Source organism: Rhincodon typus, chromosome 4, assembly GCF_021869965.1.
Source record: "Rhincodon typus isolate 14 chromosome 4, sRhiTyp1.1, whole genome shotgun sequence".
NCBI lineage: Eukaryota > Metazoa > Chordata > Chondrichthyes > Orectolobiformes > Rhincodontidae > Rhincodon > Rhincodon typus.
In genome coordinates, this window is record NC_063335.1 from 77,833,660 (window position 1) to 77,856,915 (window position 23,256).

At 40.6% G+C, this 23,256-nt stretch overlaps 1 protein-coding gene across 1 annotated transcript in view; it reads right to left on the reverse strand.

Moving 5' to 3' along the window:
* Positions 1-11,585: 11,585 nt before the first annotated feature.
* Positions 11,586-23,256, reverse strand: part of zfand1 (zinc finger, AN1-type domain 1) — a 20,116-nt gene continuing 8,445 nt past the window's right edge. Inside the window, exons 2-8 of the mRNA XM_020520500.2 lie at positions 22,868-22,910; positions 22,681-22,720; positions 20,029-20,153; positions 19,855-19,946; positions 18,672-18,796; positions 13,997-14,152; positions 11,586-12,392 (exon numbers count right to left, since the gene is read on the reverse strand). Coding sequence (XP_020376089.1) covers positions 12,222-12,392; positions 13,997-14,152; positions 18,672-18,796; positions 19,855-19,946; positions 20,029-20,153; positions 22,681-22,720; positions 22,868-22,910 — 752 coding nt within the window. The 3' untranslated portion in view covers positions 11,586-12,221. The remainder of the gene's footprint in view (positions 12,393-13,996; positions 14,153-18,671; positions 18,797-19,854; positions 19,947-20,028; positions 20,154-22,680; positions 22,721-22,867; positions 22,911-23,256) is intronic.

Genomic DNA, 23,256 nt, shown 5'->3' on the forward strand with positions numbered 1-23,256 from the left:
GCAATTTAGAATTTTATTTGAAGTTACGCTGTTTTGTTCCCACCCAGAGAATGTTTTTTATTTCTACCACCATATCACCCATATTACTTTTTATGACTTTTTCCTCTACTCTCCAAAACACCCGTATTTCTAATTAAACAACAAACATATAAGAATTGTCACTGGGTCAAAATCCTGAACTGCTTCTCCATCAGCATTGTGGGTCTACTTGCAGCAAATGGTCTGCACTGTTTCAAGAAGGCAGCTCACCACCACTTTCTCAAGGACTACTAAGGAGAGATAATAAATGCTGGCCAAGCCAATGAAGCACACACACACAGGCCATCACTGTATTTTCTTTATTTTTCTCATTTTCGGCTTAGAAAACTAGACAGGGTTCAGAAAAGATTTACAATGATGTTGCTGGGAATGGAGGGTTTGAGAGGATTTGAGGGAAGGTCATATCTCACCAAACTGATTGAATTTTTTGAAGAGGTGACAGAGATAACTGATGAGGGAAGGGCTGTGAATGTAATTTATATGGACTTTAGTAAGGCATTTGATAAAGTCCTGGTACAAAAATGAAAATCACATGGGATTCAGGGTGTGCTGGCTAGATGGATACAAAACTGGCTTGGTCATAGAAGACAGAGGGTAGCAGTGGAAGGGTGTTTTTCAGAATGGAGACCAGTAACTAGTGGTGTTCCACAGGATCAGTCTTAGGTCCTCTGTTGTTTGTAGTATATAGAAATGATCTGGAGGAAAATGTGGGTGGTCTGATTGGTAAGTTTGCAGCTGACATGAAGATTGGTGGAGTTGCTAACATTGCTGATGATTGTGAAAGGATACACCAAGACATAGATAGATTGGCAAATTGGGCACTGAAATGGCTGATGGAGTTTAATCCAGACAAATGCGAGGTGATGCATTTTGGAGGATTAAATTTAGGTGTGAATTATACTGTTAATGGCAGAACCGTTAGGAATTTAACATACAGCTGGATCCGTGTGTGCAGGTCCACAGTTCCCTAAAAGTGGCAACACAGGTGGCCAAAGTGATTAAGAAGGCATATGGCGTGCTTGTCTTCTTCGGCTGGGGCATGGAATACAAGAGTTGGCAAAACATTTTGCAGCTATATAAAACCCTTGTTAGGCCACCTTTGGAGTATTGTGTGCAGTTTTGGTCGCGACATTACCAGAAGGATGTGGAAGCTTTGGTGAATGCAGAGAAGGCTCACTAGGATAACACAGTGTGGAGCTGGAGGAACATAGCAGGCCAGGCAGCATCAGAGGAGCAGGAAAGTTGACGTTTTGAGTCAGGACTCTGACCCGAAACATCAGCTTCCTGCTGCTCTGAATATGCCTGGCCTGCTGTGTTCCTCCAGCTCCACACTGTGTTATCTCTGACTCTAGCATCTACAGTTCTTACTATCTCTGAGGTTCACCAGGATATTGCCCAGTCTCGAGGGCATTGGCTATGAGGAAAAGTTAAAAAGACGAGGATTGTTTTCACTGGAAAGACAGCAGCTGAGAGGAGACCTGATAGAGGTCTACAAAATTATGAGAGGCAAAGATAGGGTGGATAGTCAGAGGCTTTTTCCCAGCATTGAAGTTTCAGTTACAAGGGGGCACAGGTTCAAGGTGAGAGGCAAAAGTTTAAGGGAGATGTGCGAGGGAAGTTTTTCATTCAGAGAGTGGTAGGAGCCTGGAATGCACTGCCAGAGGAGGTGGTGGAAGCAGGCATATTAGCGAAATTTACAAAGTGTCTGGATGGGTTACATGAATAGGCAGGGAATAGAGGGATATGGACTGAATAAAGGCAGAAGGTTTGTTTTTTAGTTTAATTAGGGCATGATGATTGGCACAGGCTTGGAGAGCCAAAGGGACTGTTCCTCTGCCGTACTCCTGTTTTGTTCTTTTTTTGTATAAAAATAGAATGGAAAGACAGGGACTTTTTTCACTGGAGCTTACAAGGTTGAGTGGTGCCCTTACTGAGGTTTATAAAATCATGAGGGGCATGGATAAGGTAAATGACCTAAGGTAGAGGAGTTCAAAACTAGGGGGCGTATTTTTAAGGTGAGAGAAGAAAGATTTAAAAAGGACATGGGGGCAACTTTTTGTCACAGAGCTCTTATGTGGAGTGAACTGCCAGAGAAAGTGGTGGATGCATATACAATTGTAACATTTAAAAAACATTTGGATAAGGTCATGATTAGGAAATATTTGGAGGGATATGGGTCAAACGCAGGCAAATGGGACTAGTTTAGTTTGGGAACATGGTCAGTGTGAACTGGTTGAACCGAAGGATCTACTTCCACGCTGTATGACTCTGTGACTATGGCTCTACAACTGTGAGTTAGAACATAACATAAAAAAGTACAGCACAGGAACAGGCCCTTCAGTCCCCCATGTTGTGCTGACCATGATGCCATTCTAAACTGATTCTATTTGCCTACAGAACATAAAACTGGACAGCACAGGAACACAAGTTGAAGTTGAGAATCTTGAACAGCAGCATTTTGTAAAAAAAAGATAGAGAATAAGCAAACTGATGTTTTCATATGGGAACTGGCATGGAAGGATAATTGTAGGTTAATTATAATAACTCATAAGACCTCTGCTTTTTTAGTACTTCAAAAATCTGCTTCAGACTTCTCTGAACATTAGCACTGCTTCCATTATTTCTCAACAGGCTTTCTGGTCACAAATGCTACCTGTATTCTCAGGTTGAGACTCCTGGATGGTATAACCAGTGTGTATCCTTAATCCAGTCTTCCTGTCAGATCATTGGGTGTTACTAGTCTTCCCCCAAATCTGTCCAGGTTACTACTTATTAGCGGGTAGAACATCCAACCAGGAGTACTGCTTCATTCCTGCATATTGCCAAGGGAACACACATAGGCAGCATTTGCTTGGGTTTGTCTAAAACGTCCAATTCCCTGCACCATTACCTGAGCCATCAATGATCCTGCAGCAGCTTTGGCCTCCCTCATGGACGTTGCCAGTTCCTGCTCCTGCATTATCCACTCTATCTTGGCCAGATGACTTTCAACCTTACCTGCCATAATTTGATGCCCATGCTGTGGAATCCTGCCAACCACACCAGAAATGTAACATGAGATTTGAACATACAGACAGCCCAGAGACCACAAAGCAGGGAGTCTTTATTCCACTGGCATCAGGCCCTTACAAACAGAAAGGGAAATTAAAAATAAGCAAGAAACTATTTACAGTACATAGAGAGAATAAAGCTAGTGTGTTACATTGGGCTAAGGAATCCTTATCTATCTGTTCCCTCTTCACATAAGCCCTCATTATGCATTCAAAGCTATGTGCCAAGGACTGAAAAGTAGGATTAGTGTAGATTGTCAATGCATCTTGATGGGTCGAAGAGCCTCCTATGTGCGGTATGACTCTGTTTCTAGAGGCTAAAGACCTCAAGGGGTATAGTGAAAGGAGCGAGTGTATTGTGCTGAAATAGAGGATCAGCAATGATCATGTTGAATATGGAGTCGGCTCAATGGGTCACATGACCTATCCTGTGCCTATGTTCTGTGGCTTACTGTATTTAATCACAGAAAATAGTAAAATAAACAAAACCTTTAAGCATGCTTGCCCTAGTTAATCTCATTAAAACTAATTTTTGTACCCAGCTGACTTTCCAAATACAGTTAACCTTTAACATCTTAAGAATGATCACTGCTTACTCAGTTGAAATGTGCCTTGTCTCAAACAACTGAAGAGAAAATCCATAAACACTGCACTCATTAAAAGTTTTTTCTTAAAAACTGACACAAGCTAGCCCATACTGGCACCAAGTAGACAAATTTAAATACATCCTACTATGGAAAATTTAACAAACACTTGAATTAAATTCACAACACTATGGGATAAATACATTTAGGATGCAAAGGTCAAATGTGTAGAGACCATTTTTTGAGCATAATGAATGGCCTGAGATAAAGGAAACAACTTGCGTTGTAACCTTAACGTAATGAAATAAAGCAAGGTGCTTCATAGGGGGATTATAAGACAAAGAAGGAAACAAAACCACAGAAGGAAATATTAAGTTCAGATTACAAAAAGATTTGTCAAAGAATATTTTGAGGAGCATCTTTAAGAAGAAACACACTGGACTGTGGAAAGGTGTATGTTGTTATATTCCATGGTCAGTATGTTTGTTTATCTTTGAGAGACTTGCTCATGATATAATTCAGGGTAGCTTAGCATGTGACCTGAGGGTACAAAATTTTCATACTTCATCTTACTCGAGATCATTTGATGCACGTTGCTCAATGTTGTTCTGTTGTCATCTCATAGCTTAATGGAGCTCAAATACTTGGGTATCTGAGAAATGGAATGTCTGTGTATAATAGTTAGCTATATTTAATGTCTGTTAGATTTTTCAGTACTATGATATCCATGCCTTGTTTCTTATTATGAGTGATAACATAAACATTGCCATAACCTGCTCAAGGCAAAATCACAACACTGCAGAGAGGCTAGCCCAGAACAGGGGGCCGAGACAACTGAAGGCACAGCCGCCAATTTTGGACCAAATAAAATTGAGATAAGAAGACAAGAATTAGAGGAGTGTGCATTTCTCAGAGAATTTTGGGACTAGATTATAGAAATAGGAAGAATGGGAAGAAAGAGAGCACAAGACCAGAAGGTATTTCAAAACAGGGATGATAATTTTAAAATCAAGAGTTTGCTTGACTAGAATTTAAATCCCAAAAGATTCTCACAGTGTGCGCACACATTTCTGATGCAAGTCATACTGAGTTAGTTATTGTTGAGTGCATAAAGGGGTGCATAGAGTTGGCAGAGCCAGAAATATGCAGAGCAGGGATATCATGATGTCTATGTATTATTGTATTTTTTCACAAGGTTATCAATGGCTTAGCTGGTATTTATTATCTGTCCTTAATTATCCTTGAGAAGGTGGTGGTGAGCTGCCTTCCTGACTGCTGCAATCTATAGTTGGTAGGTACACCCATCGTGCTGTTAGGAAGGGAATCCCAGTATTTTGACGCCAGCAATGATATTTTGGAACTCTCTTCTTGGGCTAACAGAATATAATCACAGACAGTCGAATAGAGTCCATTATAAAAAATTTAACAGCAAAGTGCTTGGGGTCAAAATGGATTGATAAGTCCATTTGAATTTTTCAAGGATGGAACTAGTAGTGTTGATGAGGGAGATTCAGAGGATACTAGGAGAGTCATGGTTTACTTGGACTTTCAGAACGCTTTCAATAAGGTCCCATATAAGAGATTAGCATGTAAAATGAAGGTGCATGGATTGGTGGGGTAGTGTACTGATATAAATAGAGAACCAGTTGGCAGACAGGAAATAAAGAGTAGAAATAAATGGGTAAAAGCCGAAAGAACTGCGGATGCTGTAAATCAGGAACAAAGACAAAGGTGCTGGAAAAGCTCAGCAGGTCTGGCAGCATCTGTGAAGGAGAAAACAGAGTTAATGTTTCAGGTCCGGTGACCCTTCCTCAGAATTGATGGTGGCTGGGAAAATGTCAGTTTATGTGCAGAAAATAGCGAGGGGGTGGGGTAGGGAATCAACGATAGGATAGAGCCTAAAGGGAGAGAAGAACAGTTGGACAGACAAAGAGTTGATAACCATCAGGTTGGGAGGGTGAATAGTTGTTAATGGGGACTGTTAGTGACTAACAACAAGGGGTGTGTAATTGCAGGCTATATGGTAACAAGGCCTGGTGTGTGGGTTAGGGGGCTGAGACATGGGAGTGTTTAGGCCCTAAAATTATTGAACTCGGTATTGAGTCTGGGGGGCTGCAGAGTCCCCAAGCGGAAAATGAGGTGTTGTTCCTCCAGATTGCATTGAGATTCGCTGGAACACTGCAGCAAGCCAGAGACAGAAATGTTGGCCAGGGAACAGGGTAGTGCATTAAAGTGGCAGGCAACAGGTAGTTCAGGGTCGTTTTTGCGAGCAGGACGTAGATGTTCTGTGAAGCAGTCACCCAGACTACATGTTGTTTCCCCAATGTAGAGGAGACCACATTGTGAGTAGTGAATGCAGTAGACTAGATTCTGGGAAGTGCAGGTAAAGTGTTGCTTCACCTGGAAGATATGTTTGGGCCCTTGGATACTGGGGAGGGAGGAGGTAAATGAACAGGTGTTGCATCTTCGCCGATTACAGGGGAAGGTGCCATAGGGCTGTGGGGGGGTGTTGGGGGTGAAGGAAGTGTGGACCAGGGTGTCCCGGAAGGAACGGTCCCTGCGGAAGGCGGACAAGGGAGGGGAGGGGAATGTGTCTGGTGGTGGCATCTCGCTGGAGGTGGTGGAAATGGCGTCTGATGATCTTCTGGATGTGGATGCTGGTGGGATGGTAGGTAAGGATAAGGGGAACCCTATCGCTGTTGCGGGAGGGAAGAGAAGGGGTGAGGGTGGAAGAGCGGAAGATGGGTTGGACCCGGTTGAGGGTCCTGTCAACAATGGTACTGGGGAGCCCTCGGTTGAGGAAGAAGGTGGATGTTTTGGAGGCTCCCTTGTCAAAGTTGGTCTCATCTGAACATATACGATAGAGATGGATGAACTGAGAGAATGGGATGGAGTCTTTACAGGAAGCAGGGTGTGAGGATGTATAGTCCAGGTAGCTGTGGGAGTCAGTGGGTTTATAGTGGATATTAGTGGCCAGTTTAACCCCAGAAATGTCAAGGAAGGGAAGGGAGGAGTCAGAGATAGACCGGGTGAAAGTGAGAGCAGGGTGGAAATTGGAGGTGAAATCAAAGAACTTTTCCAATTCCGGATGAGAGGGAAGCAGCACCGATGATATCATTGATGTATTGGAGAAAGAGTTGTGGGTGGGGGCCAGAATAGGACTGGTTCAAGGAATGTTCCACGTACCCCATGAAGAGACAGGCATTACTAGGGCCCATGTGCGTACCCAAAGTCACCCCTCTTACCTGAAGAAAATGAGAGGAGTTAAAAGAGAAGTTGTTGAAGGTGAGGACGAGCTCGGCCAAGCGGAGGAAGGTGGTGGTGGGTGGGGATGCTTAAGGTCTTTGCTCCAGGAAGAAGCGGAGAGCCCTTAGACCCTCCTGGTGGGGAATGGATGTGTAAAGGGATTGCACATCCATGGTAAAGAGGAGGTGGCTGGAACCTGCAAACTGGAGTAAATGGGTATTTTTCCAAATGCAGCCAATGACTACAGGAGTATCCCAGGTATTAGTGATCGGCCTCTAGGTATTTACAACATGTATTAGTGATTTAGATGAGGGAACTAAATGTAATATCTCCAGATATGCAGATGACAAAGGCTGAGCAGCTGGATGAACTGTGAGGAGGATGCAGAGATGCTTCAGTGTGATTTGGACAAGCTGAGTGAGGGGGCAAATGCATGGCAGGTGAAGTATATTGTGAATAAATGTGAGGTTATCACATATTCAATTTTATGTGTGGGTCTAGCTTCCAGAGCAATTTTCCTTCTGAATGATCATGGAAAATCAATTGATGAAGGATAAAATTTGGAATTCTTTGATCCTATGTGTTGTATTGATTAGCTTCTGTGAGGAATTGCACTGAAATCTAGTGGAAACATCTATTCACAGTGTTTTATTGGTTTTACATTTTTTTTCTGCAGTTGTGATATCTTAACAGAAATGTTAACTCATAAGCTGCACCTAGAGCTCACAATGAAAGGAGCAGCAGAGCTTAAACCATCTTCTACTTTTTTCTATACTCCACGCTCTATTGCCAAAGGGAGTTTTTAATATGCTGATAGCTGAGTACTCATTAAAGAGACTGCATAGCAATCCACTGGGAAAATAATTGGGGTCAGTCCTGTGCGGGAGTGTAGATGGATCCTGTCACAACCAAGAGGGAGAATTGAATTGACTTGTTTTATGGGTGTCTTCTGAGCATACACAGTTGATTTTTCTTTACAAAAAGCAGAAATTGCTGGAGAAACTCAGCACATCTGGCAGCATCTGTGAAAAGAAAGCAGAGGTAACATTTCGAGTCTGGTGACACCTTATCAGTACTGTTAGTAGCTAGGAAAAACTAGTATTTATGCTGAAGCTGAAGTGGTGATGTGGAGGTGCAGGTTTTGGCCTGGGGTGGACAAAGTCAGAAATCACACGACACTAGGTTATCGTCCAACAGATTTATTTGTAAATACAGGCTTTTGAAGCCTCAGTCCTTTTTCAGGTGTTAGTGAGGTGAAAACCTGCGTTTTCAAATAAACTACAACCTGGTGTCGTGTGATTTCTGAAGCTGAAGTGGGGTGGTGGGGTGGTTGGTGAAGGGGAGAGGTGAGCGGATAGGTGGAGGTGGAGGTAGAGTCCAGGGAGATATGAAAGGGTAAGTAAACAAGGAGATTATGGATAGCAGGCCAGGACGGAAGAAAACCTGAATAAGTGTTAATAAGAGCTAAGAGGGAGAAAATGTGTGAGCTGGCCTGAATGCAACACATATAATTTGATAGTGGGCCTAGCAGTATGTGAGAATGGGTGACTTTGCTAAAAGCAACCAGTCATAAAAGAAGAGATAACAAGGTGTAGAGCTGGATGAACACAGCAGGCCAAGCAGCATCAGAGGAGCAGGAAGGCTGACGTTTCGGGCCTAGACCCTTCTTCAGAAAATGCAGCATCTGCAGTTCTCCAGCATCTGCAGTTCCTGCTATCCCAGTCATAAAAGGACCTGGTGTGGGGTCAAGGTTGAGTCCTAGACGCTACAGGGTCTTCAAGTGGAAAATGAGATTTTGTTCCTTTTAACTTGTGCTGAGGCTCGCTGGAAAACTGCTGCAGGCTTGTGACAGAAATGTTAGCATGGGAACATGGTGTCTGTTACATGCAGGTAACTGGAAGCTCGGGGTCATTTCTACGGACAGATGTATGTATTCTGCAAAGTGGTCAGCCAGCCTGTGCTTTGTCTCCCCAGTGTAGAGGAAACTTTTGTTTTCTTATTTTACATATTTTATCTTCTAAATTAGACCCGGATGCATTTTCAAAACCAGGGGTGATAAATTTTGCCAACACAAGCATACAAGAAACAAAAGCAGTTGTTACAGCTATGAATAACTTCAAACAAAGACATTGATTCATTAATACGCATGTGAATCTGAGTCCAGTAAATATGAGTCTAGTGAAAATTCTTGCAGTTAGCTAGTCTGACAGAATTCCTTTTAGTGGGAATTCAGATGCAATTGAAGGGGTAGGAATACAATTCTTATAGATTGGCAATTAGTTTACTTTGCAACTGAAATACAGGATTCTTCCTAGAAATAAGGTTTTGAGAGAGGTCATGACTGGAGACTTGTTTTAGTTGAGTTTGGAATTGCTTGTCGTCTGTTCCAATGTTAAAAAGCAGTCAGTGAATTGTATAAAAGTTGGTGGGTAGTGCAAGGAATGTGCGTACAAAAATATAAAGCAGACATCATTTGTAAGTGATAGCAATGACTGCCCTATTCAGTTTAACCTGGCACTAAGTTTCTGATCTGGGGCCTGAGGCCACCACTACGTGTTTATGAAGCGTCCTCATTCATTCCGCTGCCTCTATTGCATTCCTACAGTTAGCTGTCTTTCATGTATTGGGGAGTTAATGGCTGCTTCCTTAGAACTGCAGCAGCACATTGAATGTGTGTCAGCCATACTCTCAAAGTGTATGGTAGTGAGGTGATGATGTCAGCCATGTATGTGCAGCTGACCCTGATGTCTATCATGGCTGGCTGGCCCCAGCTCCACATGCACTAGAACCATTTTGATTTTTGGAGCAGTCACTCCATCTGAGATAAGAGCTAACAGCTGTACATCAAAGCAATTTTTAAAAAAGTTATGTAACAGGATTATTGGATAGCACATTTCAACTGAACAAGGTGATTTAGATGTCTATCATCAAAAACCATTGTACATTATAGTCCCCAACTTAGAGTGCATTCTTACTCTTAGTACCCTCCATTCTTCTTTCAACATAAACCGAGGGAGAGCTGTCGGTCGTAATCACCTGTATCTTTCCATGTCTACATTGAGACGTCATAAGCCTGGAATCAATAAGAACTTGGTGGCGAGGGGGAGGGGGGGAGAGGGGCGAGGGGATAGGGGAGGGAGGGGAGAGGGGATAGGGGAGGGAGATTCCAGAGGACCATAGGTATCTCTAAGTTGTTGAATCTTGTGTGCCTTGATGCCTGAAAGGAAAAGAAAAAGTTTGTTAGAATGTCCAATGAGCTATAGGATGAAGTGGAACTGCGGAAGTGGTGCAGCCCTGAGCCAGTGTGGTGTGGTGCTGTTGGGGAGAGAGGTCAAGCATGTATATGATGACACATGGCACAGAGTGTGGATCTAAGGAAGTGGCAGGAGTAGCATGTCTGTGGAACATTAAACATCACGAAGATATCTATGGACCTAGTGGATTCAAAGCATGAACGATGAAACTTGAGTTGGAATCCACGTCGGGTGAGTCTGAGCAAGAGGCAATCACTGTGGAATGTGATGTGACTGTGGGAACGGATTTTAGGGAATACCTGGTCAAACACCAGGAGCAATAGTGAAATTAATGTCAGTGGACAAGAAAAAGATTGGAACAGAAATCCTGTCGAAGAGAAGAGCAGAACTTTTTCAAGGTGGGCATGCCTAGAAGTGGCAGTGAGTTAAATACTAAATAAAAACTGAAAGAACTGCGAATGCTGTAAATCAGAGACAAAAGTAGAAATTGCTCGAAAAGGTTAGCCGGTCTGGTAGCATCCGTGGAGAGAAATCAGAGTTAACAATTCAGGTTGAGTGACCCTTCCTCAGAACTCGTTCACTATTGTCAATTTAGGGAAAGTAACTGCCTTCTTTACCTGGTCTAGCTTCCAAGTGACTCCAGACCCACAATGTGGCTGACTGTAACAGCGCTTTGGGCAATAAATGCCTGATTAGTCAACTACACCCGCATCCCATGAATGAATTAAAATAAACGCAAATTGTTGCTAGATCCCACAATTTTGTCTCAAGGGTAATGTTGCCTACAAATTAGCATTAAATTTATTTGTTTACTAAAACTCTCACCTCTGCTTTGGTTTCCTTAAAATTTCCCATTGGGTCAACGTTTAACTGACTGCAAACTTGTTTTACAGGAATTACCTCACTCAACAAGCCAACTAACCACATACTGTTCTGTATAATTATGTGCATGGCACACAATTTTTAATTGCTGAATTAAAACAGCACACCTTGATCCAATAACATTCCACCACAGATGAAGTCTACTCTTGATGCCAATAAGCAATGCCACAGAAAATCAATTGGTTTTTAATTTTGTATGTATTTGCACTTTGTCCAGTTTCTGGTCGTAATGTTTTTTGATTAACTTCTATGTAAAGTGAATGTGGAAATCACATGGGTGAGTAAACTCTGCCCAGAAGGTGGCAGCAATTCCAAAGTTTCTTTCCCAACTATCATTGGCCTATATATAAAAAACTTTTCCCTCAAATTTTAGTGTTGCTCATGTTTTCTTTGTGGCTTGACTCCACTGAATTTTTACTAAGGATTACTTCAGTGACTTCAGCGATGCAAGAAAATCAGTGGAGAGGGACCATTGAATATAATTTCAACTACAAGTAAATACTGCATAAATAAAACATTTGTCTGCAAAATTTTTGATCAAATTCAAGGATTTTAATACTGTGCAGTGTTTACATGACTTGTGGGGTAAAACCTTGTAATGAAAGCTTACGTTATTCCAATAATTTAACAAATAACCTTTTGATATTTGCAAACAAGCTGATTAAACTTTCAGACGTCGTCTATGCCCATTCCATTAACAGAGATACTTCCAAAATACCAAGTTGCCAAAAAAAAAGTTTAAAATGTAAAACTCTAATATACTCCGCTTTTAATTTAACATTCAGATTAAGATTTTCTCACATTATTCCAAGGGCAGTTATATAATTTTATATAGTGAAGGAGAGTCCCTAACGTGATTTAAAGTAGTTGATTATCCAGATGAAAAAAGCGCCAGATATAGAAGACATAATTTTGGAAATTTATTTTCAACTCTAAATAGAGTAAAGGTTAAACATCATCTGAAATTACCCATCAAGCACGTAACAATTACATTCGACAGATTTATTCCAAATAAAATGTTTTACACTTAAATAAACGACAACAGCTGGCAATATAAAGAAGGCTGTATAATTTACAGTGTTTAAAGGTCATCTCAGATATGATAACAGAATAAATTTTCTTCAGAGTACTTTCCTGCAAATGATTACACTTGTTCATTTTAACGGTCATTCCATGTATGAATTTGTGTTTTCTAATTTCATACAATCATTGTCTAAATATTCAAGGATAATTGTTCCTCCATTGATTAGTGGGCTGTCAGTATTTGCTATCCACAATTCCAAAGTTTGGCCCATAGGCAATGCATTTCCTGATTCACTATGACACAGTCGCAATTTCTGGGGAATAAAAAGAAAAAGAGAATGAGAAAGGTTGTCGTGGCAAAAAGCTGTCTATTCCTTAAAAGCTTTTCCGTATGCTACATTAACTGTCACAGGATGCAGGCAATAAAACTTTTTTTTTTAAAACTTTATTACATTGCTTGATTATTTCAAAAACCATTGGAGTAGAAACGGTTTTCTTGATAGCCATTATAAATTTATGTTTAACTAAATTCCATATGTCCTCCAGTCCTATTTTCTTGGTATAATTTGAAATACTGTTTATCATCATATACATGCATTTCTTATATTTTTGAATGGATATTCTCTTACCAACTATTTTGCTAAACTACATCACTCTTGTCTCATTAATCTTTCACCTAGCTCAACCCTTTCAACTTGGGATTAGTCTTGTTGCTCTTTTTAGTATCCTTTCTCTTGGAAATGTTTTGTTTTGTAAAGCGGTGGGATAACATCTTTAGACTTTTATTTTCCTGTTTGGTAATACTGTGCTGTAACCACATGAAAAGTAGTGTATCTACTAGTTTCAAATTCTCTCCTTAACCATGTGCTGTTCAATCCCTCCATTGTATATCCATGTCTTAGCTTACATTTATCAGCTTTAAGTTTCATTTGCCATTTATTCGCCTAATAGCATACCTAATGTCAATATATTTGCAAATTGCTACAGGATGCTTTGTGTCCACTGTTCATCCCATTTTTTGGTTTTAAAGTAAGAGTAAAATTACACAATCTTAGCAAATCATTTAAAAAAAAGTTTACTTTTGTACCACCCAGCATGAGAAAACAGGATTTCCAGCCAAGTTCTAGGCTACTGCCAATACTCCCTTTACTTTGTTGCCAGAAGACAACAGAAATTTAAATTTAATTTTTAAAAAGAAAACTACGTTTCTCAGCAGTTACCCCCATGTTCTGGAATTCAGACATTAACTGTCTAAACAGGACTATTTCAGTGCCCTCCTTAAATTCAAGTTCATTCAAAATTCTGGCCCCTGTGTACTAATTTGCACAAAGTTACATTCATCAATCATCTCTATGCTCTGACATATACTGTTCCTGATCTAGCAATGCCTCAAATTTAAAATTCTCATCGTTCTGTTCAAAGCTCTTCTTTGTTACACCTCTGTTCAGCCCATCACAATCTCTATTTTCCTCCAATTACAGTTCTACTGGTTCCATGACTTCCCAAACTCTGGAATTCCTTGCCTCTCCCTCTCCACCTTTCACTGCTTATTTTCTTGACCAATCTGTAGTCGTTTGTTTTAATATCTCATTAATCATCATCAATTTTGTTGGTTAATACTTCTGTGAAACACCTTGCAACATTTTACTATGTAAAAGGATGCTATATAAATGCTCAACACGACAGGAGACTCATTCACGTTCTTCATACTGCAAATCTGTGCTCAAGCCACCGTATCACTTTCAATTGTTAGTTTTCTATTTGCAACTTGTTGAATCTTTGAATTATCAATATTAAATAGATAAAATACCACAAGCTGGCTAAATAATGGACATAATCTAGAAGAGACAGTAACAGTGATACCAAGTAGACAAAAGATGAATGCAAAATCGTATGATTTTATTATACGAATTATTACCTTAGATGCCAAAATATTATTGTCATTCCTAAGGTTCAACAGTGAAGCTGCATTATCCACCATTTTTCCAATACTCCATTTGCAACAAAAGAACATCGATCTGCTTTTCTCTTTGCTTCCTTTTGGCAAAAAAACTTGGAAATATAGTCGCTCACTCTGCAAATAACAAATTAAATTCAATGATTTTTGGCCATTTTTACATTTGAGAAAAACAGCTTCAACTTCTGTAACTTTGCCTCATTATCCATTGCAGATGTAAAACTGGGAACACTAACTTAAATAAGAGATAACAAGGTGTACAGCTGGATGAACACAACAGGCCAAGCAGCAACAGAGGAGCAGGAAGGCTGACGTTTCGGGCCTAGACCCTTCTTCAGAAATGGGGGAGGGGAAGGGAATTCTGAAATAAATAGGGAGGGGGGGAGGCGGATAGAAGATGGATAGAGGAGAAGATAGGTGGAGAGGAGACAGACAGGTCAAAAAGGCAGGGACAAAGCCAGTAAAGCTGAGTGTAGATGGGGAGTTAGGGAGGAGATAGGTCAGTCCAGGGAGGACGGACAGGTCAAGGGGGCGGGATGAGGTTAGTAAGTGGGAGAGGGGGGGGGGGGTTGGGGGGGGGGGGGGGGATAGGTGGGAGGAAGGACAGGTTAGGGAGGCGGGGACAAGCTGGGCTGGTTTTGGGAATGCGGTAGGGGGAGGGGAGATTTTGAAGTCCACATTGATACCATTGGGCTGCAGGGTTCCCAAGCGGAATATGAGGTGCTGTTCCTGCAACCTTCGGGTGCATTGTTGTGGCACTGCAGGAGGCCCAGGATGGACATGTCGTCAGAGGAATGGAAGGGGGAGTTGAAATGGTTCGCGACTGGGAGGTGCAGTTGTTTAGTGTGAACCGAGCATAGGTGTTCTGCAAAGCAGTCCCCAAGCCTCCGCTTGGTTTCCTCGACATAGAGGAGGCCACAACGGGCACAGCGGATATAGTATACCACATTAGCAGATGTGCAGGTGAACATCTGCTTGATGTGGAAAGTCTTCTTGGGGCCTGGGATGGGGGTGAGGGGGGAGGTGTAGGGGTAGGTAGAGCACTTCCTGTGGTTGCAGGGAAAAGTGCTGGGTGTGGTGGGGCTGGAGGGAAGTGTGGAGCAGACAAGGGAGTCCCAGAGAGAGTGGTCCCTCCAGAAAGCAGATAAGGGTGGGGACGGAAACTTAAAGCTCCATGAAAGTTCCAGACCTGAGAATCAAACTGTCTATTTCACTTTCCGAAATTTGAAATCATAGAAAATAGGAACATGAGTAGGCCACTTGGCCCTTAAAGCCTGCTCCATCATTCTATATGATCATGGCTGATCATCCAACTCAGCATCCCACTCCCCTGTTCTCACAATGCCCTTTGATCCCTTTAGCCTTAAGAAGAATGTCTAACTCCTTCTTGAAAATATTCAATGTTTTGGCCTCAACCACTTTCTATGGCAGAGAATTCCACAGGCTCACCACTCTCTGACAGAAGAAATTTCTCCTCATCTCAGTCCTAAATGGCTTAGCCCAAATCCTTAGACTGTGACCCCTGATTCTGGACACTCAGTCATCAGGAACATCCTTTCTGTGTTTACCCTGACTAGCCTCATTAGAATTTTCTAGGTTTCTATGAGATGTCTACCCCACTCCTCACCAATTCTTCTAAATTCTGGTGAATATCGTCCTAACCAATCCAGTCTCTCTTCATACATCAGTATTGCCAACCCAGGAATCAGTCTGGTAAATCTTCACTGCACTCCCTCCATTGCCAGAACATCTGTTGTTATTTTGGGGAAATTTGATTCAAGCACTTAAGGATTATACAAGAACTAGACCTTAGTCATGTGGTGCCACAGAACAAGGGATGAAAAAGATTTAACACCAGTCTTTTCCACCTCACTCCTCACCATCCAAGATCACAAACACTTACAGTCATGGAGTCCTACAGCACAGAGACAGGCCCTTCAGCCAAAACTGGTCCATGCCGACCAAAAATGTCCATCCATACTAACCCCATTTCCCTGCAAACCTTTCCTATCCATGTATTCGTCCAAATGCCTCAACCACTTCTGCTGGCAGTTTATTCCATATGCATACTACCCTCTGTGTAAAAAAGTTGCCCAACAAGTTTCCATGTATTCTTTCCCCTCTTACCTTAAAGCGATGTCCTTCAGTCCTCGATTCTCAACCCTGGGAAAAAGACCGAGTGCATTCACTTTATCCACGCCTCTTATGATCTTATCCACTTCTATAAGATCACCCCTCAGTCTCTTATGCTGTAAAGAAAAAAGTCCTAACTTGTCCAACATCTCCCTATAACTCAGTCCCTGGAGTCCTGGCAACATCCTTGTAAATTTCTTCTACACTCTTTCCAGTTTAATTACATCCTTCCTATAGCAAGGTGACCAAAACTGAACACAATACTCCAAGTATGGCCTCACCAACGTCCGGTACAACTGCAATATAACTTCTCAACTTCTATATTCAACGCCCTGACTGATGAAGGCCAGTGTGCTGAAAGCCTTCTTCACTGCCCTATCTACCTGTGTCTCCACTTTCAGAGAACTGTGCACCTGAACTCCAAGGTCCCTCTGTTCTACTACACTCCTTGGCGCCCAGCTTTCACCATGAAACTCCTTTCTTGATTTGACTTTCCAAAATGCAATACCTCCCACTTATCTATATTAAACTCCATTTGGCATTTCACGGCCCACTTCCCCAGCTGATCAAGATCCTGCCGCAATTTCTGATAACCTTCCTCACTGTCCACGATACTGCTTATTTTAGTGTCATCCACAAACTTACTAATCATGTCTAGTACATTCTCCTTTCAGGTGAAGCAGTGATTTACATGCATTTCTTTCAATCTAGTGTATAACATTTATTGCTTACAATAGGTGCTCTCCTCTACACTGGGGATATTGAACATAGATGGGGCAACCATTTTTGGTGCACTTCCATTCCGTTTGCAACCAGAGTTTCAGATGGCTTTCCATTTTAATCACTTTTATGCCACTGCTCTCAGATAGAGATCTCTTTGTTCTTAGCTTGTCTGAACTGTTCCAGTGAGGCTATACGTAGCTTGAGGAACAGCAACTCATTTTTCCATTTGGTACTTTACAGCCTCCTGAACTCAATATGGAGATCAACAATTTCAGACCATAAAGTCTGTTTCCTTTCCTTTGCCTTCTTTCAGCCAGCATCATACTTGCTCTGGACAAAACATTTACTGCTTTCTTTTCTTGCCCTATCACCATTCCACTTTGGCTCAAAAGGACTAACTTTTCTGCTATTCAACCTTTCCTGTCTTTCACCCTATAAGAGACATTCCTTTTGTTCTTGTCCCACCTACATTTACTCAAAACCTTTTCCATCTTTATCTTTTCCCAGTTCTGAAATGATAACAGTCTTTCTTGCTCCACAGATGCTGCCAGACCTGCTGAGCTTTTCCAGTAACTTTGTTTTTGTTGTTGAGAGGCTGCGTGCCTGACTCCTGTTCCTGATATGTTCATATTGTCTTTTAGTGGTTGGAGAGGAATTTCACAGAATTATTTGTTGTAAAATACCTTATGGATTTTTACTTTTGTTTTACATTGCACAAGGAATACTAGAGCTGCTAGAGGCCACAGTAATAATTGTGATGCTTAGCTGCAACATGACTTTTTAATTCATACATGGGATATAGGCATTGTTGGCAAGGTCACCATTTTGTAACCACCTACCTATGACCAGGTTTAAATATAAGAGACACCAAGGAAACAGGTTAACCATCTTCTAATCTTAAAAAGATACAATTAAGTGCAATTACAATTATTAGTCCAATTTAGGGCAGCACGGTGGCTCAGTGATTAGCACTGCTGCCTCACAGCGCCAGGGACCCAGGTTCAATTCCAGCCTTCGGCGACTGTCTATGTGGAGTTTGCACATTCTCCCAGTGTCTGCGTGGGTTTCCTCCGGGTGCTCCGGTTTCCTCCCACAGTCCAAAGATGTGCAGGCTAGGTAGATTGACCATGCTAAATTGCCCATAGTATTCAGGGATGTGTAGATTAGGTGGGTTATAGGGGGATGGGTCTGGGTGGGAGGCTTTGAGGGTCAGTGTGGACTTGTTGGGCTGAAGGGCCTGTTTCCACACTGTAGGGTTTCTATGATCTATGAAGTATTTAAAATCACAATGCAGGGAAATAAATTTTAAAATTCTGTACTTTTATGTTCCAATCATTTTGATAGAGATAAAACTCTATTCTTCTGGCTTTACAAATGTAACTGTCTCCACAAATGGTGCAATCCACCATATCCTTGACTTTGAAAAAATGTACAATTTGGACAAATCCTTGGCCTTCTTGCTAATTCTGGCAAACCATTAAGGTGGTGACAAAACTTCGTACTTAAATCAAATTGCTGACTATTGAAATATTATGAAAATTTTTAGCTATTTATGTTGCCTTTACAATCCACACAAAAATGTGGTCAGTGTACAGAATGGTTAAAGACCTACTAGAAATGAGCTCTGCTTATTTTCACACCTTGTTTTAATCTATTTGAAGATAAGATGACACTAAAAATCAGCTCCAAGACATCATTTGAAAATTCAGAAATCCATCATATTGTGTACTATCCCCATTAAGAGAGCTTCAATAAAGATTTCACCTTAAATAACATTAACCTGTGGTATGGAGTTGTCTCCAACAGCATGTAACTTCATCTTCATAAGTGCTACTTTTGCAGCTGTTGCATCGTTCTTTGCACCTCTTCTACCTTTCTTCAGTGGAACAGGGGCTGCATCTCTGGCTTTTGATTTAAAAAAATTGATTGAAACAAGGCAAATGCAATACTGATAATGGTTAAGTTAATCATTTTTCCTGTCCATTCTAAATCAATATGATGATTCTACAGCAAATGTAAATTCATATTACCTATCCCTGTAATAGATAACATCATAAAGAGGCTTGCATTTTTATACATCGGGCCACTCTGTGGTAGGGAAAACAAAGTACTTTTGAGCCAATGAAGTGCTTTTGAAATGTAGTCATTGTTGTAATGCATGGAAAATGGCTGCTACTTTACACAAAGTAAATTTCCAGAAACAACAGTTATAAAGCCAAGGTAATCCACTTTGTTTTTGTGATGTTGATTGAGAGGCAAATATTGGCCAGTACACAAGTATATAAATAGTTCTTCTGTCCTTCCTTAAAATAATGCTGTGATATTTTTATGTCCACCCAAGAGGATATCAGAGGCCTTGGTTTAACATCTTATCCAAAATTTGGCACCTGATTGTGGAGCACTCCCTCAATGATTGCTTTGTTTAAGTCTTGGAGCGGGACTTGAACCTCCAAACTGGCTCAGTGCCAAAAGTGCACTTACTGATCCACAGCAGCAGCTATCCAATACTGCACAATAATAAAGGCGAAGAGGAGAAGCAAATTGACGACAAGATGTTGATGTTTTGTGCTGCTGAACAGTACATGAAAGATTAGCCTCAGTTATTCAGCAAATGAAGATCTCAGTGAGAAAAGAACACGTATTCCTCCAAAATAATCGGAAAGTGTTAATCTGCACTATCGTCATAAACCCACCAATAGCAGATTACAGTTCCTTTAGTAAAGGAGTGTCTGGTTTTATTGTTTCATTAAGTATCAGCACATAAGTAAAACAATATTCACAAAATTCTAATTGTTTCCTGTTCTACTACAAAGAACACACAATCATATTTGTAATTTTAATTTTTACTAAGCTGATTTGGGTTTTATATGCATGTGATTAAACTCTAAAGATTAATTTACTAGTAGCCAGGTCATAGATAATAGAAAGGATATATTGTTTCTGAAAGGTAACTCAATAATTACCAATAGACTCTTTAACCACTTGCTGAGAAACACCCAAGTGTGATTTAGGCAACTCTTGTTTTTCACAATTGTGGTCTGACTGGTGTCGATGACTGCAACAGAAACATCAACATTGTAAAGTGTAAATCTTAACCAAAACTACTAACAGGAAATTCAGCTTATACAATTACTCACCCCAAACAAAAATGTTTCTTGCAATGTGAGCAAATTACTGGCAAGAGTTCTTTTGCCTTACAGCTTTCATATGTACATTTGTAAGAATATGTTCCTTCAGATTTCACTGGTTTTCTTAAACATACCTGAAATTGGAATTTCAGACTGTAAATATTTAACTCCATTTTTTAGCATCCTAAATTTTACTTTATATTAGATCTCCCCTTCTATTGCTCACAGCAGATAGATGCATCTGGAACATATCAGGCATAGCGTTCTGACAACTGGTTAAATTAAGAAGTTAAATTTCTGTTTTTACTAAATTATATTTTTTCAGTGCAATAATAATTCAACAGTTTATTAGTTAATGAAAATTGCAACTGAGTTTTTTATGTATATAATGAAATAAATAACACAATACAATATTATATTGTAAAACAGAAACTGCACAATGCACCACACTTTATCAGTTGAATCTAGATAATCAATAATTGATAGTGCTAGGCAGAGGCAGTGAAGTTAGCTACATTAGGGACATCAGCCTTTTAGTAGCACAGGCAGGATTGTCCAGGGCTTTGCAAGAACTGGAGGAAGAGTCAGGGAGCTTACAGTAGATTGCTTGGGTTCATCATATTTCCAAGCCAGGACCATGAGTGGCTTAGAGTAGAACTTGTAAGTGGTGGTACTCCCACATATCTGCTGCCCTTGTCCTTTTAGATGAAAGTGGTCGTGAGTTTGGAACGTGTTGTCTATGAAACTTGGTGCTTATAGAACACAGAACATAGAACAGTACAGCTGTTGTGCCGAACTTTTACCCTAATCCTAAGGGCTATCTAACCTCCACCTCCACCTTATACTATCATCCATATGCCTACCTAATAGCCGCTTAAATGCCCCTAACGAGGCCGACTCCACTACCCTCTCTGGCAATGCATTCCACGCCCCGACCACTCTCTGAGTAAACAGCCTACCTCTGACGTCTCCCCTATATATACCTCCACTCACTTTAAAACTATGCCCCCTCGTAATAGCTACCTCCACCCTCGGAAAAAGTCTCTGGCTGTCTACTCTATCTATACCTCTGATCGTTTTGTACACCTCTATCAAGTCACCTCTCATCCTTCGTCGATCTAAAGAGAAAAGCCCTGGCTCTCTCAACCTTTCCTCGTAAGATCTTCCCTCCATTCCAGGCAACATCTGGTAAATCTCCTCTGCATCTTTTCCAATGCTTCCACATCTTTCCTGTAATGAGGCGACCAGAACTGGACACAATACTCCAGATGTGGCCGAACCAGGCTTTTGTATAGCTGGAGCATAACTTCATGGCTCTTGAACGCAATCCCTCTATTAATGAAAGCTAACACACCATTCGCCTTCTTAACAACTCTATCCACCTGGGTGGCAACTTTCAGGAACTGTGGACGTGAACCCCAAGATCCCTCTGCTCCTCCACACTGCCAAGAATCTTTCCGTTAACCCTGTATTCTGCTTTCAAGTTTGTCCTACCAAAATGAATCACTTCACACTTTTAACGTATGATGGTAGGATTTCTTGCAAGAGTAATTCTGGAGATTGTCTCTGCCTATTCCATAGAAATCAATATTAATTTATTTGATTTATTATTGTCACATGCACCAAGATACAGTGAAAAGTATTGTTTTGCATGCTATCCAGGCAAATAGTACCTTACATAAGCCCATCAGGGTAATAGAACAGAACGAAGAATATGGTGTTACAGCTAAACAGAAAGTGCAGAGAAATGTTAACTTTAATATACGAGAGGTCCATTCAAAAGTCTGGTAACAGCAGGAAAGAAGCTGTTCTTGAATCTGTTGGCATTTGTGTCAAACTCTTGTACCCTCTGCTTGACATAAGAGGCTGGACATTTATATTTTCCTTTTATATTTCTAGGACACAAGTGATTTTTGGTAAGGCTGTACTTATAGTCCATCTCTATCTGCCTAGAGATGGCAATGGTGATGAATCCTTCGCTTGTACATTGAGAGGGCTCATGCTGAAGATGTTGCAAAAATATACTGACCCAGCAACATACGGAGGTACATGTCCAAACCAATGTGGCTTGGAGAGGATGGTGATCCCATGACATTGTTGTGATTGTTTTCCTGGACAGTTGTAGAAGTCAATGGGAAAGCAGGTGTTTTTGAAGTAATACAAGGAATGCAGTGCATTTTGTACATGACTGTAGTGTCACTATGACTTTTCCAACTCAAATTTTGAAGTTTACAAGAGCATCAATACTTCTGTTTCTGTTACCATTTAAGACACTGATTTGTCATATAGGATTACATGAGAAATACAACACAAACAGATAGTATTAATTCTGGTGACAGAAATTTTAATTTTTCCTTTGAAAAGATTTCCACTTTATGTTCCTCATATTATTAGCAAGTTCGAGTAGATAATAGTCCCCGAGATTCCTGACAAATATTTGTTGTAACATCCATTAGGAAATGTAAAAATGGAATTTCCTTGTTAAATCAGTGGAAAAACTATGTTAGATTTCCTGGAACATTTCTGGCAAAGACCTGGAGCACAAGTCAAATAATTACGTGCGATCAATTTAAACAGGGAAAGTGGCCCAGCTATAAGCAGATATTAACTCAAAAAAGGAATAAAGTATTACTTGCACAATTTTTTTGTACAAAAACTCACCCCAGAGCAGCCATGAGCATCTTTACCTCTATGTTCAAGGCTACAGAAAAAGAAAAAAATGTCATACCTTTGCATTATTTTAAAAATGACTGCAAGCAGTAAGGAGACACCTACCCAATCTTATATTTGTAAAGCTTGTATTCCTATTTACAAATGTAGCTGTTTATTTTGATGAACAATACTATACCAGTAAATTCCTGAACATCCATCACAAACAAATGGTAGAAAATCTGAAAGAGTGGAGAATTCTTGTTAGTTTAACAAAACTCAGCCAACTTGACAGCATATTTGTTATTCACTTAAAATTACTTTAGAGCTTACAGGAATGGTTATTTGTCAATTATACTGATGACAGGAGAAAAGTTAGCTCTCTAAGTTCAAAATGGACCACCAAATATTATCATAAAGTAAGGTTAATGATCATTTGATAACATAAGAGTATGATTTTATTTCAAATTACTAGTAAATGAGCCTAATTAACATACTTCATAGTCTATATAAAAAAAACTAAAAGAACTGCAGATGCTGTAATCAGGAACAAAAACAGAATTTGCTGGAAAAGCTCAGCAGATCTGG